The following is a 17,791-nucleotide window of genomic DNA, read 5'->3' as shown; positions in this document are numbered from 1 at the left end:
ACTTTAATTGTATCACCATTTAGATTTTCTGCTCAGGCACCAAAATCTCACACAGTCTCGGTTGGGGGCCTCTGTTTATGCTTCTTGGCTTTCCTCAGCTGATTAGGATGAATATTATTCATTATAAACGGGATTGCCATGCTATTCTGCAAGTTGTATATTTAAGACAACTTTAAATTAATCTGAAACAAGTTTAGGGTCCTTACGACTTCAGACATCTCACCTATATTTCTGTAACATGAAATAATACATTACTGGGAGATATGTTTGTTTAATGTAGAAAGGCTGTTCTTTAATATTGCAAATCACTTGGCTTTCTTGGCCAGATTAGGTTATGCTTGAACTAAAATAGAAAAGACAATTGCCATCTACATGTTTAAAAAAACTGCTATGTTGGAACTAATGCAACAAGAGAGCAAAGCCCCCATGTGAGAGGACAACCAGTTTTTCTTGGTATATGTGCAGATAACTTCAGGGGGAAAGTTATTCTGTGTGAGAAAGCTTGGAAGAAATGTTCCCAAAATCAAGGAGCTAGTTAACATCACAAGGTTTTTAAGGTGCTTATGGATGCAAAAAAAGAGTGCATGTGATTGCCTCAGTCCAGGGCTCCATCTGCACTCTGAAACTGCATGCTGTGTTTTTGCCCAAACATTAATTTCAGTACAGGAGGCAGCTCAGCCTAGTGATCCCTGTGTCTGTATGTGCCGAGCCTCCCTTTGATTCGGCGTGAATGAGTAAGTTCTTGCATGCGTGTGATAGGAGATCTCGTAGATTACAAAAAGTGGCAACGTAATCACTGTTTCTGGCACAGACACCAGAAATGTTAGCCTTGTCCTAAGAATGCTTATCCTGTGCTTTTATTCTAAGTAAACAACCGCTTGACAGGAGAAATGCCAGCACAGCTCCAGGCTTTCCAAGGCACGTTTCTCAGAACAGGCACCATAGTCATCATCAAGAGTTCTAATTATTGTGGCAAATGAGCAATAGCAACACCACCGCCAGTAAGAGAAACCACACCATTTTCTAAAAAATGTGTTGCACCTCCTTTGATCATGGCTGCTATTAAAGGGAAATATCCCTGCTTTTCACAGGGCAGGGACTGATGGCAACATTGAACATGCGAAGCTGTAACGTGTTCAAAGTCAGACCACTGGTGCATGTAGCTCAGTTGTATCTGTTATTCTGTTTTGACTGGTGGTACTCTCCAGGGTCTCAGGAAAGGTTTCAACCCTAACCCTAACCCTAACCGAAAAACAGCTTGCCGAGGTTATGTCACACTGTAGCGTAACCCAAAAACACAACCCAGAGCTATGCAAATAGGATTCCCAGAGCTATGCAAATTGTGTCCCTAGGCCTATCTCCCAAAGAAGTGAATGGTTGCCATTCCTACAAGGAAAAGGAAAAGCATTGGGGATGCTAGTAAGCAGGGGGGGGGAGTGTCTCTATGTGCAGAAGAACAAAGATGCATTATAAGAACTCCACCAACAACAACAGCCAAGCCCTCCCTTCATAAGACCCCCCTCATCTTTATGATGAGCATCTCACTGTTGTTATATATCATATACACATTTTTGTAAAATGTAGTTGGGAAATGTAGTGCTACTTAAAAAAAATCTGCTTAGCTACAGCTACACAACTCCCAACACTACTTCATTATTAGATAACTTTAAAAAAAAATTATTCAAATCATATTGTTTTCATGAGCAGTTTTATTTTACATATAAACCTTGTTGTGGGAAATCTTGAAACATATTCCATGTATTTTATTGGCTAAATGATGGCTATGACAGGAATACTGTTGCACTTTTTAGAAATATATCTAAAGTAATGAAAAATGACAAATCCGAAAGATTTTATCATTTTAGTGTACCATTAAATACTGATTTGAATTATTATTATTATTTTTAAAAAATCAAGTCTTACTTAGAAGCTATTCCATAAACCCTAAGCCCACAAATTTACTTCAGAGAAATTCTATTTATTTATTTTTATTTAAAAATGGTTACTGTTGGAATTATTGTATGTACAAGATTACAGGGTTTCTCATTCCTATACCCCACCCACAGCCACCTTGGTACTACATAAACTACAAAGGTTTGTGAGAAACCAGCATTCGAGATCAAAATGTGTCCTAGCAGATTTTAAAACATTCCAGTTGAAGTAAAGAATCCTTTTGCATGAAAAACAAAATGCATGAAATGCTTCTCTTTCACCTCTCCACAGAAAAACAAACAAACAACAATTTCATTCTCCCATTCAAATGCTTTTAATGTAAAACTGCATGTATGAGAAATCCAGTTTGTTAAAAAGATAAGACAAAAATGAGATAGGAAGCTTCATAGCCCACCTTTCTTCTTGACCGGCATTCTCGCTGTTATTTCTGGCACTGGACGCAAACACTTATTTACCGGTATCAACAGAGTCCCGCTGGGATTGACTTGTAAGGTCAGAAGTCTGCCATCCAATTCAAAACACACAGTTCAGCTTTGGAACAGAGCTCTACATCTTCATCTCCCACAATGGCACTCACAGTTTTTGTCCAGTTAAAAACTTCCAACACAACCCATGGAAACAGCAAGGAAGAAAAAAGTTTAAGAGAATTTTTGCCAGAGCACTTGTCAAAATCTGTAAAATATTTCCCAATCTATAAAAATATACAAGAGAAAACACTCGTCAGCCTACAAAATTGTATAAGATTCTCTCTTATGACAGCATAGGGGCTTTTTTTTTAAGAAGTTATGTGAATGTAGGAAATACAATTAAGGCACAGTCCAAGTCTTGGCAGTCCAAATGATCCACTTCAACACATTCCAGCATCACCCAAGTTTAAAACCAGTTCTCAAATAATCCAAATAAACGTCCGAGGAAGACAGAAGAGCTTGAAAGAGACGTTTTTTGCTGCAATCACAGGTGACTTTTGCCAGTTAGCTACAGCACTGGATGCACACAATGGTCTTCTGCGTATTAGGAGAGGAAAAAAACCTCCCAGGTTTCATTCGGCTACAAAACAGCAGTCACTTTCATTTTTATTTTCTCCACCCAGCTTTCTGGCCTTTATTGTCCTCTGATCTTTGCTTGTATTAAGCCCAAGAGGATTGAAAGCAATCCCTCAGCATGGAATTATTAAAGTGACAGTGCTATTCACAGGGCAGGCTGGTGGAGCAGACTGTTGTACACAGGAGTCATTGACTGCTTGCCATTTCACTCTTTGCTCAGCAGCAGCTGCCTAATGAGAGAGGAGCAAAGTTGTAGCAGAGCTTCTCCAAATGTTATGCAGAGATGTTAGAATATTAACAGAGCAGGCCATGAAGTCAGTCGGGAGTTCTCCCGTTTGCAGCTGGCTGGCCTCGCCATAACCTCCTATTTTCCTTCTTTTTTTTCCTGCAAAGCGAAAAAAAATGCAATGACAGTTTTTCCCTTCCAAAACATTGAAAATAAAGGATTAAGGGGGGAACGAGTCTCCAAATATGACACTTTATACATGTGAAGCACAATGGTGCATCTTACATGTAACCCTGCACTGCATCTTCAAAGGGTGAAAATGGTGCAATAAGTTAGTGGGAGAGATGGGCAAATCCTAGTGTACAGTGCAGCAATGGAAGGATTAGAGTAATAAACTAAGTGCAGACATTTAAAGTAGCCTTGTATTTAACCACTTGCCTGGTAGGTGACCAGGAATTCCATGCAGGTGCGTTAGCTGGCTGCTGGAAGAGGGACTGACTGACTGCTTCATCCCTCCACCACCAGCCCATTTGCACCCCAACCCCCCACCTAAGAGACTAACAGCACATAACATCTTTCCATGATGGCTGTGAAGGAGGGGGCACAGGCAGTACTGCAAGTTAGTAAAACTTTTTTCAGGCCAGTAACATTTGGGGGGTTTGTTTACAATGCTGACTTTAGGAAGCCAAGTAAAATAAATTAAAGTTTGAGGAAGCCTGTTTAGAAGAAGTGGACAGCTTGGTTTCAAGTGAAATTCTGTGCAAGCTGGGAAGAGGTGACTGATGAGGTGTGGCAAGAGTAGAGTCAATGTCCATATGAAAGCTGAACTTGAGAAGGAAAACATAAAGGAGATAGGAATTGAGAACACTGTCCATTAAAACAGCAGGGAAGTATTCAGGGTTTAGGAAGCAGAAAATGTTAAGAAGGGAATATAAAGGTAGCAGAAGGTAGAATCAGAGCTAGCAGAAGAGGGTGAATGAGAGTGACTGGGACAAGTTACAAGCTGATGGCATTCAGAAAATTAGGATTCAAGAGTTGTGGAGAACAGGGTAGAGATGCATGTGAAGAAGAGTGTGCAAGGAGCTGAGTCAGTGAAGGACCAAAGATCAGGAAGCAAGTTCAACAGAGCGCTACTTGTGAAACAGTGTAGTATAGAAAGTTGACTGTAGCAACAGAGCAGAGTCACACAATGAAGTTGGGTTGCAGCTGTGGCTGTAAAATAGCAATGGATGCACATGCAGGTGGGTCGGTGTGTATCAATGAGAACACCTGGGGCTAGGCCATTGGGGTTTTCAGCATAGGAGCAGGGTTCAGCATTAGGGTTCAGCATTAAGAAGAAAGTAGTTGGATAATTGTGTGGAAAAAGCACAAGGGTGTAGTAAAGATGCATTATGTATTTTATGTGGAACAGCTGTGTAGAGACCTGGGTCCTTGAGTGACAAGTAGAATCATCAGATATGCAAGCTTGAGGGGGACTGTCACCATTGTAGAAACATGGAAGGTTTGAGGATGTGGAAAAGGAGACTGAATGCAGGAGCAGAGGGCTACATGAAGCAGTACTCTGTGTTTCCACAGAGCGAAAGGACATGAAAGGATTAGATAAGTGGGTCATGTATAAGGATCTGAAGGGATATTGGATAAACAGAGTATAAAGGCAAGATGTGCCCAATGGTGTGAAGTTGCAAAAAATAAAATAAAAAAAGGTTATGTAGGAAATATGGCAGCTGTGTCAGTACAACTACAAGCATTGTGGGAAGAAACTGAGTGGTTGTGAAGGATAACATGAAACAGTGTCAAATGTACACAAGTGGCCAAAGTGGGTTTCGGGGGAATTTTTTTTTTAAAAAAAGGTTCAGAAATGCAGGTGAGGGACCGAGGTAGATGTTGCATGAAGTGATAGTTAACTGCATGCATACAAAGGGAATTTAAATTGATATAGTATAAAGGTCTGCAGATGCCAGACCCCTGAATGTTGCCATCTGCCTCGTCCCTTCAGCTGCAAAAGCAGAGTGTGGAGGGAGTGGCTGCTGTTAGCAGCAAGGTATGAGCCAGCAAGGTGGACTGCGAAAAGAACTAGTGACAGGGCAGAAAACCCATAAGAAGATGGGATGGACTGGGACCACTGCAGCGTTCAAAACTCCCACTGTTCTAGGCACGTTTTGCAACAGGGAATTTCATTAATGCGAGCAGTTTCTGAACTCTGGGCCCATTACTGTGCCTACGATTTCAGATTAAAACTGCCACTGCTGGAAGAAAAGGAGGAACTTTTTCTGCCTCCCCACTTCCAGACACTCTCTGAAGACTGGAGAAGGGACCCTCATAAGAATATTAGAGGACCACGCAGGGGAAGTATGGCTTTGATTTTTTGCAGTCTTCAGATAAGGACTAGACGATGTGAAAAATGAATATATGATTTTAGCTGCAGTTCATTAATTTTCAGCTTTGTATTTTTATATAAAAAGTGTGCCTACACACAGTTGCAGCACCCATAACCTGGGTTTAAGGCAGGGGTCCCCAAACTAAGGCCCGGGGGCCAGATGCGGCCCAATCGCCTTCTCAATCCAGCCCGCAGACGGTCCGGGAATCAGCATGCTTTTCCATGAGTAGAATGTGTCATTTTATTTAAAATGCATCTCTGGGTTATTTGTGGGGCATAGGAATTTGTTCATTTTTTCTTCAAAATATAGTCCGGCCCCCCACAAGGTCTGAGGGACAGTGGACTGGCCCCCTGCTGAAAAAGTTTGCTGACCCCTGGTTTAAGGTGTCATTTAGGTTTCATATCTCAGTTTCTAACACTGGACCAGTGACCAGGCAAGATTCACTATGTGTGGGGTGGTTCTAGGAGAAAAATGAAGTGAGCCGGGTCAGTAACTGCTGCTGGGGCTGGTGATCACTTTACAAGGCAGACTAGTTAGTGTACTAATGGTGGCAAAGAGTGGAGCAAGCAGGAAACAGAGGCAGGGCCTGATGCAAGTTTTTTGGGGGGTGGGGGAAGAGACCAATGTGAAGTGGCCAGAAACTGAGAAGAGAAGACAATTCCAGAGGGGCGGTGAGTTAACCTTTGACTCAATAGCCTCAACCAACCACTCAGTCCCTGCTCCTGCCAACCTAGCAGTTCGAAAGCACGTCAAAGTGCAAGTAGATAAATAGGTACCGCTCCGGCAGGAAGGTAAACAGTGTTTCCATGCGCTGCTCTGGTTCGCCAGAAATGGCTTAGTCATGCTGGCCACATGACCCGGAAGCTGTACACCGGCTCCCTCGGCCAATAAAGCGAGATGAGCACCGCAACGCCAGAGTAGTCCGTGACTGGACCTAATGGTCAGGGGTCCCTTTACCTTTTATGTACTACTTACAAGATGCATTAGTTAAGCCAGCCCTGCTGAGTTTGCTCCCCTCGCCTTGTTCACTAAGGGGAAGGGCTGGACATCTATCCTGAAGTCCTACCCTGACAGCACCAGTGGGAAAGATTCCAATGAGGCAGAGAAAAGTTGTGGGGAAGGGAATAAATAAATAAAAAGGGAGATAATTTTGTTGTAAGGTGGGCTAATGGGGTGGGGGCAACCAGAAGATGTTATGTGATGGTGGGAAGTATTGGGTTGCTTTTTTAACATGGGTGCTTGGGATAGAGTGGCGGGAAAAAAGCCAGCGAGGGAGGGAGGCTTGTGATGTGGTGGGGAGAGCTGGGGTGGTCCCACAAGCAAGAAGCACCCCCTTGTCTGACAGGACCGAGCATGGAGCTGCTAGAGTATGGGAAGTGCCATTTCCACCCCCTAAATTCACACATGGTGTATCTGTCTGGCAAGGGCTGGCCTGTGTGACCACAACACTCACTTGCAATCATAGAATTTGTAGAGTTGTAAAGAGACCCCAAGGGTCATCCAGTCCAACCCGGGCCATGCAAGTATCTCAACACATCGTCCTCCACCCAACCATCCCAGGCCCTGCTTAGCTTTGCAAATGAGAGCCATACTGGGCAACCTGAGCGTCCTCGCCCCCCATACTGTGTGTGTGTGTGTGTGTGCGCGCGCGCACACACACACACACACAGTATACGGATTCCAGAGACTCATGTGAATGAAGAGTTGCAGTGGGGGTAATCTCCATATACATATCAACATACACACACTCCTGTCTGGCATGGGGTGCCCTGAGTGACCCCATAAGAGCCACAATGGGGATCCTGAGTGTAAAAAAAAAACCCCTACACGTTGCTGGACTCCAGGGACTCCAGGAGGGTGGCTTTGATGATTTGGGGGGGGGGGGTCAACACATGCATGCACACATACCCCCCTGTCTGTGACCCCCACCCCAACCTCTCCCCACACCCCTCATAAGAGCCAGTGAGGAACCTATGTACCCTCCCCCCTGCAGGAAAACCCACCCCCGCCGCCGTCGTCGTTGTGGCTCCCATCTCCCATCAGCCCCCGCGGCGGGCGGCCAACCCCCTCAGGTAACTGGCGCGAGTTACCTGGCCGGGCGGCCACAGGTTCCCACCCGGACCCCGCCGAGGCCGCCTTCGCCCCACCTGCTGCCCCTCCTCGCCGCCGTCTTCGCCTGGGTCGCCTTATGGCCGCGCGGGCTGCTGCGCCCCCATCGAGGGCTCCTCTATGAGGGAGGCGGCCTGTCGCTGCTGCTGCTGCTCCTCTTCCGCCGCGCCCGCCGCCTCAGCCGCGTTTCCATGGAGCGGCCGTTACCGCGCCCGCCGCTGCTCCTCCTCCATCTCCCGCCCTCCCACCGTCCCTTAGCAACGCGGGCGGGGTGGGGCCCTCCCTGCCCAGCGTGCGGAACGACGGGCCGCTCGGCAAATCCGGAGGCAGGTCCCTCCCCCGGCTCCGCGAGCAGGCTAGGGGCCAATCGGAGCCCAGCCGAGGGACGTGGGGGGACGTCACGTGATCGCCCAAGATGGCGGCCCCCGCGGGAAGGGCGTGCGCCTGGCCAGTGCGGTAGCCGAGAGTCGCCTTTTTTTTTTTAACCAGAGTCGGACGCCGCGCCAGCGGAATAAATTTTCTAACGGCTTGCAGAGCTTTAGGGCTCGAGGTGAGTTTTTCCCGGCGGGTATGTTTGCATGGAGGAAGCAGCGCTCAAGGTCACGCTGGACGTCAAATGTGGGGAGACTATGGAGTATGGTGGGTTTGAGGTTACGGGGTGGGGGCAGGGGCGAAACTAGGCTCTGTTTCACCCAGGTCAATAACTCAGCTTCCCACACACACCCCATGTATTTACGTACACACACGCACAGGCTGGGAGCCTCAGTGGTGCCCCTCTGGAGGCTTTCCCCGGGGCAACTTCACCCGCCCCCGGTAGCTAACGGCTCTGGGTGGGGCCTCCCTGATGAGACTTTCCCTTTATTTAAAATTAGAGCCTTATTCCTGTGGTGCTTATGCCCGTGCAGGCGTGTATAAAATTGCAGTCATTTATGAGTGTGGCTTTCCCCCTGCTTTGTGGTAAGTGAAAATTAGTACATAGTGAGCATAGTATGTTCTTTTTTATTTTTAAAGTACTGTTGTTGGCATCTGTTAGGCTTGGAAGACAATGGAGGAGAGCGCCTTCAGCGGTGAAGTCAAAAGGTTGGAGAGTTACATCTGTAACAGCGTCTGAAGAGATTGATACGGGGGAGACAGGATGCATTACTGCAGCAGCGCAACTGGGCACCTTAATCAGCCCCAGCGGCAACAAAACATGTCTCTCCCATATTGGTTTCTACAGCCACAGCAGGTGCTGCAACCTTCCAACAGCTTGACTACACCCCCACAGGCTCATCCCCGAGACAGATGGATGACACTAACAAATCTATATAGCAGTTAACAGCAGTGATTGTTAATGAAATACAAAGAAAATATCCAAATGTAATTGAGGGCAGGAGGGTTGTTTCTTTAGAAGAAATGTGAATTTAGGGGTTTTTCTTAGCAGTACATTGACACTGCATGAGCTTGTAAAAGGAAGGACTAAAGAAGTATGAGGATTGGCTCAATTCTTAACTGTTCCCATTGCCTGGAAAATGTGGCTCTCAGGGTGGAAATAGTGTTAGAAACTGGGATGGAAAATTCTGGAGTCATTCGCTTGTACAGGCAGCAACATATTTATGTGCATGCAGTTGATATGCGACCATGCAGGCACAGATTGCAGTGACCCGGAAGGAGGCGAAATGCAGTGTGGGGTTATGTGCACTACACTGTCATGCTCAGTGACTTGGAACATAACTCCAGTGCGAATCGGGGATTGCCTGTATAGCTGAAAGCAACAGGATACAATTGAGGACTTCATACCTGCCCTCTAGCAACTCCATTGTGTGGGTCAGATTTAACTCTGAACTGTGTGCCAGGTTACTTAGTGTATCCCATCGAACTAAACTGGAACAACCTTACTAACCAAGCCAGTGTCAAATATGTTAGATCAATGGACTTCTCCCATTTTCAATCTGATATAAGGAGTGGGGGCATGCATGCATATACAAATTAGGACTGAGGGAATTTATGGTGTCCTTGGGGTTTTTTGTGTGTTAAGCGGCAGCAGTGGGCTGCTCCACGCGCAATAAATGGGGAAACCCAGCCAGATGGGCGGGGTATAAATAATAATTATACATGGACCACCTGCTGCCTCCCCACCAGCTGTAAGGCAGGCTGAGTGGGAGGAGGCAGATAGGCTACAGAGGCCCAGCCGTGTGCCCCAGCCCTATGGTTACGGTATTTTTTTCTATATTTAATTGCTACATTCCATGTATAAGACGACCCATTGTTTTACACTTACACTCTTATACACGGGAAAATGCGGTATTCTGTTTCTTGGACTATACGGTGTGTAGTAGAATCCAAGAGCTGGCAGAATGTGGCATCTGCTGGCTTCTCTCGACAGCAATTTTCACAAACCATTATATCTGGGTCATTAAATATGTTCTTCTTTCAGTCATGTTGCTGGTGTGTCTGATGTACATACATACATACATACATACATACATACTCATTTCTGTAATCAGTACCATTTCGTTTTCTTTCCCAGTGCTCCAGGGACTAAGATGGCAAGAGAGTTTATCGAACCTGCTTCAGGAAAAAAAGTTCATATTGCAAGTACAGACATATCTGAAATCCTGAAAGAAAGGTTTGAGCGGCTTTCAGCAGGAGATCAGTGAGTGGCCTTCGCAAATTTAAAAATATTTTAAAGTGGGTTTTTTTTCTGTTCCCATTTTCTAAGCATTGAAGAATTTGCCTTGTTGTACATGGTGCAATTAACAGGTAGGCAGCCGTGTTGGTCTGCCATAGTCGAAACAAAATTTAAAAATTCCTTCCAGTAGTACCTTAGAGACCAACTACGGTAAGTTTGTCATTGGTGTGAGCTTTCGTGTGCATGCACTTCTTCAGATACACTGAAACAAGACATCAGACCCTTATATATAGTGAGAGGGTGGAGAGGGATATTACTCAGAAGGGTGGTGGGAATGGGTGATTGGCTGACAGGTGTGGTAAACCTGTTGACGACTGCAATTGGTCTTACGGGGAAAAGCAAGGGGTGAGATGGCTTTATCGTGTATAATGAGATAAGAATCCAATGTCACTATTCAGGCCAGGTCTCTCCATGGTTTGAAGTTTGGTAATAAGTTGCAATTCAGCAACTTCTCGTCTATTTCTGAAATTCTTTTGTAACAAGACAGCAAACCAGAGACCTGGTCTGAATAGCCACATTGGATTCTTATCTCATTATACATGAGATCTCACCCCTTGCTTTTTCCTGTAAGACCAATTACAGTCGTCAACAGTTACAGTTAGGCAGCCATGTCGGTCTGATGTAGTCGAAACAAAATCATCTTCTTCACAGAAACAGTAATATCTGAAGAAGTATGCATGCACACAAAAGCTCATACCAATGACAAACGTAGTTGGTCTCTAAGGTGCTACTGGGAGGAATTATTATTATTATTTTATGGTGCAAGTGGTTTGTGAAGAATGGAGCCCACGTGATACCATGCAAAATACCACATGGAAGCCTATGCCAAGTCTCTGGTTTCCTCCATTCACAAAAATAGGGAATGCTGACTAGCAGGATTAGCAAGATAAACATTAAGGAGAATGTTGGCTGTTGAAACCAATGTGACTTGAAATGACACTTTTATTTACCATAGTTTGACTTTTAATTGCATCCTTTTATCTTAAAAGACAGGTCCCAGGACTTCAGAAAATGTATTTAGTAGTCATACCTCGGGTTGCGTCTGCTGCGGGTTGTGTTTTTTCGTGATACGAACACGGCAGATGCGCGTGCATGTGCAGAAGCACTCTATCGCACTTTCATGCGTGAAAGTTCCACTCGGGTTGTGGACTTTTTGGGGTGTGAACGGCACCCTGGAACGGATCAGGTCCATAACCTGAGGTACCACTGTATTGTCAGTTGAAGTAACTGAAGACCACACATTGCTTTTTATATATGACCCCAACATGTATAAAAAATACAACCCTCTGCTATACAGAAATATAAAAACGTTTGTAAAACATTTCTCCCAAGAGACTAGCAAAATCTTCAAACCAGTTTTAAAGATCTGCTAGGTTTCTGGCCAGTGACTATGGTTGTCATTAGAAGCTGAAGTGATGTACAGTGGTACCTCTACTTACAGATAACTCTACTTATGAATGTTTCTACTTACGAATGGAGCTCCGTCCGCCATCTTGGATGTGGTTTAGATAGGATTTTTTCTACTTACGAATTTTTAGATAGGGTTGCTTCTACTTACGAATTTTTTCTCCCAATGCATTCCTATGGGATTCGACTTACAATTTTTTTTGACTTACAAATGTGCGTTCGGAACGCATTAAATTCGTAAGTAGAGGTACCACTGTATTTACTATGGTCCCTCCTGCTGCTCCTTCTATAGCTGCTCACAAAATGCTTACATCCTCCACCGGAGCCTCAGAGTATTGTAAAAGGACAACTGTTCACTCTAAGCATAGACCTGGCAATCCTATGGACACTTGGTATAGTTTTCCAATTAACAAGAGGACTTATAGCTCAGTAAGTAGGATTGCAATCCCAAGTATTTTGTTGCAGCTGTGGAAATCATTGTCCCGTTTTAATACTGCAAGTGGGTGTATCTGTCAGCTCTAACAGGACACAGCAACATACCGGTAGCACTCAGGGATATACGCCAAGAATACAGTATTTGTCTGGTTTCAGAAATGTGCTGCTTTGCACAGCACACAAGGAGGATACAACTCTCCTCATACACCATATTTGTAGATGCACAGATATTAGCAATAGCTGAAATGTTTTTTTTCCCTTTTCTTCCACAGGCGTTTTTTTCAATCTGGATCCACGTTCCTTGCTTTTAATGGAAGTCTCTGCGGCTTAGTATCGAATAGCTTGTTTAGGCGTGCCCTGAATGTAACGCAAGCTCGTTTCGTATCTGCTCTGCCCATGGCTGTTTTACCGTACATTTCAACTGTGGTCGCTTATGAATGTTTCATTAATCGGCCTTTAATGGAAGGTACGTTATCTGCATTCAAATCGAACTGTAACCCTTGAAATGTCTGTGCTGGAAAGGATGTATTAGCCACACTGGCACCAGGTTACCTACTCGCAAGGCAAGAGGCTGTTTGGATTACTCCCGAGATATGCAGGGCTATAGAAACTTGTTCCTTTAGCTCTTTGTATTCCTCTCCCTTCTTGAGAAAATAAAATGAGCTTAAGGTGCAGGTGAGTTGGGGAGTGCCCCACCCACTTTTGACTTTGACCCAATCAACTGATGGTGTGCAAGAAGTTTCCCCTGAAGGAATGTGCCCTCCTAATGCAAAAAGGTTACCCACCCTGGTTATAAAATAATGGAAGAGTACCAGTTCTTTAAAACAGTAAATCTGAAAGTTGGTGTTACTGTTGTTTCTATACTTTTCCAAAGCATCTCAAAAGAAACTCACTATATAGATGTAGGTAATTGTTTTTAGCATCCAAAATGAAGAGCCTTCTTGCATTCAAAAAGATTATCTTAGTCCCCTTTGAGTGTGAACTGCAGGATAATGCTGTTAAAATTACTTCCAAATACTCAACCTTCCATCTTGCCCAGTTACCAGCGGTGATGATTCTGGATCATGTTGCTGTCCATACCGGTATTTTGGTGGAGAGTAGTCTATAGTGCAGTCCAATGCACTGGCTTCTCTTTTCAAGGCACACTTCAGTCCCTCTTGTGGCATATATTTAGGGAATCTCAGGAATATTTTGCAGCAATACTTTTATGACGGGTGCTGTTGAAATCTGAGCAGCTTATCAGCCTAACAAAGTCTAATCACAATTAGGAAAGCAGATTTTAAGATGCTGTGATGCAAGCCTGCAATAGAGATGCTGTCAATACAGTCGTACCTCGGGTTACGAACTCCGCAAACCCAGAAGTATTTTCGCCGCATGCGTGTTCTGCGCAGAAGCAGTGCATGCGGTTTGCGCACATGCACAAAAAATCGAGGAAATTGTGCTTTGCGCATAATGGCGCTTCAGGTTACAACCATTTCAGGTTACGAACTGCGTCCCGGAACAGATCGTGTTCGCAACCCGAGGTACCACTGTACATCAGTTAATTCTCATAATGCTATTTGTCTGCAAATTTAAGTCAGACTTAGAACTAATTTTTCCAGCTTATCTATTTCATTCTCCAGGTGATCTAAATTGTGCAACTTGCGCCTGGATCAGAGGTGGTTTAATTGGAGGAGTAATAGGTTGCATCTACCCTGCTTTCCTAGCTCTACCTTTGAATGCAGCTCTTGCAAACAGGTACGATTTTAATCTTCTATGTAAACTCAGCTCTTACATGTGCAGTTTTGGAAGATCCATTGCACTGACAGGGGACGGAGGGGGGGGGTGCTACCAGTGTTGGGACCATGAGCTGTTCACCCCTATGTGGGAAATCCCTAAAATGGAATTTCAATTTAAAACGTACATTGTTTTTCCACACCAGACTTGAGTTTTCTAGGATTACCTAAACTGATTTCCAAGTATAGTTTCCCCTCCACCACTCTCCTCAGACATCCATTGTCTGGGTTAATCTGCTTGAATCACAAGCATTTGCTATTGCTCTTTCATTCCTGAACACCACCCGAAAGGGAAATTTGAATAATGGACCAACAACAAACTGGTTGTAAAATAAATAGGTGTAACAAAGTCCACTTCATTAGCTTGTGCCTAATGCAGTGTTTTCTGGCAACAATATGGAGCCATTAGTCTGCACCTTTTCTGGCATCATGTAATTCGGTCCCCTTTCACATGTTGTGGCTGTATTTAATTAACACATCTTTTGTCCATATATAGAATTTGCTCAGTTATTGCTTCACTTTTAGTATAATTATGATGTAGTACACAGAAAGATGCAGTATCTATACAATTTGAAAGCCTAATCTTAAGACAACTGACGGGGAGACTTGATTTACTTTCTTTGTTAACTAAAGAGAGTTTGTGAACTGCTACTCCATCAGAGATAACTTTCTTAATAAAGGCTGGATTTAACAGTAGCCTAGAGTTTGCAAATTGTCAAGCTAATTCTTATTTCCACCCCACCCCAGGTATTTAACAACTCCCATGCCAGGCCAAGAAAACATGCTGCGCTACTGGATGATGGTTTGCAAACCCGTTTACAAAAGGATAAGATTTGCTGCAATCTTTCAAATTGCATTGGGAGCATACCTGACCTCAAAAAGTCATGAAATATACATTAAAATGCTGCAGTTGCCCCAGCCTGGAGAAGACCCTGAAGAAATAAAAAATAAAATTTGAATTTATGCAATCATTACTTATTTGATTTTTCTTCATCTAAATCATCCTGCTAGTGTTTTTGTTTTTTAAAGTAGCTCTTAGCATACTGAGCAAGCCTTGGGACCTCATGGTGAAAGGTCAGTACTTTTGCCTGTGCTTCCCCCCCCCTTTCTTTCTTTCCTTTTGGTATGGGGGATAGGTGGAAAGTAATACCCTGTGATAAAGGAGACGAGTATACTTTGAATAAACCTTTGTGGTGACGGTGGACAGAGGTTTCCCTATTGATCACAGAATTTTAAATTGGAAGGGACCATGAGGATCATCTAGTCCAACCTCCTGCAATGCAGGGAATCCTATTGTACGTAATACCATGGATGTGACCAGCCGGTGTGTCTTGCTTTTACCTTTTCTTTTTTAAAAAAGCGTAGCTTCCATTAACAGGTGAGAGAACATTGCATCAAGGCTACCTTCCAGGAATGTTTTGCAACGAGTGGCTGACAAAGCAGCAGCCTGCAGAGCACTGAAAAGCTCTGGAGTTTTATTTTTGAGATTGTAAGTTGTTTTAAACTGTTTTAAATACTATTGTGTTTTATTGTTGTAACCCGCTTGGGCGGCACATAAGTAAATAAAGAACAACAAAATTCCCTAGAGCTCTTCAGTGCCCTGCAGATTGCTTACCTGACCATATTCCCCTGGAAGGGAAGCAAGAGATCTTGATTGTGCATCATTTAACACCCAGGGTACAACAAACTCCTACTAACCTCCCTGTTGTACAGTCTTAAGAATTAGCAGATCTGCACAATTCCCATGATGGATGCCACCAGTATCTGAAGAAGTGTGCATGCACACGAAAGCTCATACCAAAATATAAACTTAGTTGGTCTTTAAGGTGCTACTGAAGGAATTTTTTTATTTTGCTTGGCTTATGGAAAGTGGTATTTATGACCCCCTGCTTGCAGTGGTCCATGTTTGTTCTTGCTGACAAATGTTTTAATCTATGTTGCCAAAATACGGTATTTTTTTATTCAAGACCGTTCTCACCATAATAAAATGTGCAAGGTAAATATTTCTATTTCTACATTATTCTCAATTCTCATCACAGCATGGGATATGTGAATTAAATTTTGTTTTCTAGAACACAGAACTCACCAATCTGAACACATTACTCAAGGCAGGACCACTCCTCTGTTTAAACAAATGCATTTTTCCATTCTTATAGACCACGCATCCCCAAACTTTGGCCCTCCAGATGTTTTGGACTACAATTCCCATCTTCCCCGACCACTGATCCTGTTAGCTAGGGATCATGGGAGTTGCAGGCCAAAACATCTGGAGGGCCAGAGTTTTGGGATGCCTGTTATATACCATGCTACTACAAAATCGCTATATATTCAAATGGCTTATAATCAACTTTGAGAATGTGCTCCAGAGAGACAAAGAATGTGTATATGTATGGCAGCAGCATCTAAGGTATAAAATGACTGTCAGTCCTCACCCTGGTTTCTTATGAGTTGCAAACTGGTCTTAATATGCTAGTAACTGACTGTGAAGGGATTTTTCCACGCTCAAGTAATCAAAGAACCCAGCCCTCAAACAAGTGAGAATTCAACTTGGCATCATCAGATGTAAGAATTTGAACTTTACACCCTTGCATAAGCCACCTTGGGTTGAAGAAGCAAACATGAACATTCCTTCTCATAATTTATGTCTAAATGGACAAATGTTCAGTAGTGTAAAGGTGTTTGCTTTTTGTGCTTTTGTTTTTTAACTGACATAGTGTATGTCCCCAACAAACCTTTTAGCAATTTTGGGAACAAGACAGATACATCCTATCTACTCGAAACAAAAAATAAAAAAAATTCCTTCCAGTAGCACCTTAGAGACCAACTAAGTTTGTCATTGGTATGAGCTTTCATGTGCATGCACACTTCTTCAGATACCATGCACACAAAAGCTCATACCTATGAGAAACTTAGTTGGTCTCTAAGGTGCTACTGGAATTTTTTTTTACTTTTTGTTTCGACTACGTCAGACCAACATGGCTATCTACCTGTAATTAATCCTATATAATGTTTTTCAAACTGGATACTAAAAACCAGATGAACCTTATCTAACATTTTGCAGGTAAATGTTTTGCTGCAGTACAAAAATGTCAAACAAAAGATTTCTATTTTTGGTTAAATGGTAGCAGATGGAAACAGTATTCATTTTGTTGGATGCCAATGTGAGACATGGCTCTCCACAATTACTTTGATGCCATCTGTCCAGGAAGTTATAGGATGCAGAATAATGATTCCCCCCACGATACTACTAAGCTGTTTAAAAGAAAAAATAAACGAGAGAGGTTAATTTGCGGTATTAAGACGCACACACATTTACATCATATTTTCTAACTGAGATACTAAAAAAAAAAAGCCTTATTTTCCCAACAGTGGTATAGTGCAGGCCAAAAAAGAATGACAACATTTAAAAGCTGGTGTATTTGAAGTCTTTATTTCCTATCAGCTTCTACCTGATACTAAGACAAGTCAACCACTGGTAATACAGTGGTTCCTCTGGTTACAAACTTAATTCATTCCAGAGGTCCATTCTTAAGCTGAAACCTTTCTTATCCTGAGGCACGCATTTGCTAATGGGGCCTCCTGCTGCATGCACAATTTCCGTTCGCATCCTGGGACAAAGTTCACAACCAGGAGCAGCTACCTCCGGGTTAGCGGAGCTCATAACCTGAAGCGTTCATAACCAGAGGTACCTCTGTACTAGATAAAATTTGAGCTACAGTGGTACCTCCGGTTGCGCAGGGAATCCATTCCGGAGCTCCGGTTGGATGCAAATGTGTGCATATCCAGAGGCGTCT

General features: G+C 43.5%; 2 protein-coding genes across 6 annotated transcripts in view; one reads left to right on the top strand and one right to left on the bottom strand.

The window, feature by feature from the left end:
* DLG2 (discs large MAGUK scaffold protein 2) overlaps window positions 1–7,931 on the bottom strand; it is an 863,264-nt gene extending 855,333 nt beyond the window's left edge. For 3 of the 4 annotated variants that reach the window (XM_060273906.1, XM_035114518.2, XM_060273902.1), the window contains exons 1-2: window positions 7,748–7,931; window positions 2,348–3,381 (exon numbers count right to left, since the gene is read on the bottom strand). In XM_060273906.1, coding sequence (XP_060129889.1) covers window positions 2,348–2,366 — 19 coding nt within the window. In that variant the 5' untranslated portion in view covers window positions 2,367–3,381; window positions 7,748–7,931. The other variant, XM_060273901.1, reaches the window with a different exon arrangement.
* Window positions 7,932–8,106: 175 nt separating this feature from the next.
* On the top strand, window positions 8,107–15,761 carry LOC118084715 (transmembrane protein 126A). Of its 2 annotated transcripts, none has more exons than XM_035114545.2 (5): window positions 8,107–8,259; window positions 10,219–10,344; window positions 12,495–12,688; window positions 13,845–13,959; window positions 14,745–15,761. In XM_035114545.2, exons 2-5 carry the CDS (start codon window positions 10,235–10,237, stop codon window positions 14,953–14,955), a joined length of 630 nt encoding a protein of 209 aa, XP_034970436.2. In that variant the 5' UTR covers window positions 8,107–8,259; window positions 10,219–10,234; the 3' UTR covers window positions 14,956–15,761. The 2 variants fall into 2 exon arrangements, with proteins under 2 accessions (XP_034970436.2, XP_034970437.2); XM_035114546.2 differs by lacking the exon at window positions 8,107–8,259 and adding an exon at window positions 8,769–8,937.
* The last annotated feature ends 2,030 nt before the right edge of the window (window positions 15,762–17,791 follow it).

This window comes from Zootoca vivipara, chromosome 4 (genome assembly GCF_963506605.1).
Source record: "Zootoca vivipara chromosome 4, rZooViv1.1, whole genome shotgun sequence".
Taxonomy (NCBI): domain Eukaryota; kingdom Metazoa; phylum Chordata; class Lepidosauria; order Squamata; family Lacertidae; genus Zootoca; species Zootoca vivipara.
This window is presented reverse-complemented; position numbering and strand designations above follow the sequence as displayed.

What these genes read in the sequence shown, in the direction of transcription:
- LOC118084715 (XM_035114545.2), top strand. Translation starts at nt 10,235, where the DNA reads ATGGCAAGAGAGTTTATCGAACCTGCTTCAGGAAAAAAAGTTCATATT. An exon ending in CGGCTTTCAGCAGGAGATCA is followed by an intron (nt 10,345 to 12,494) that starts GTGAGTGGCCTT and finishes TTTCTTCCACAG; the next exon opens with GCGTTTTTTTCAATCTGGAT. An exon ending in TAATCGGCCTTTAATGGAAG is followed by an intron (nt 12,689 to 13,844) that starts GTACGTTATCTG and finishes TTCATTCTCCAG; the next exon opens with GTGATCTAAATTGTGCAACT.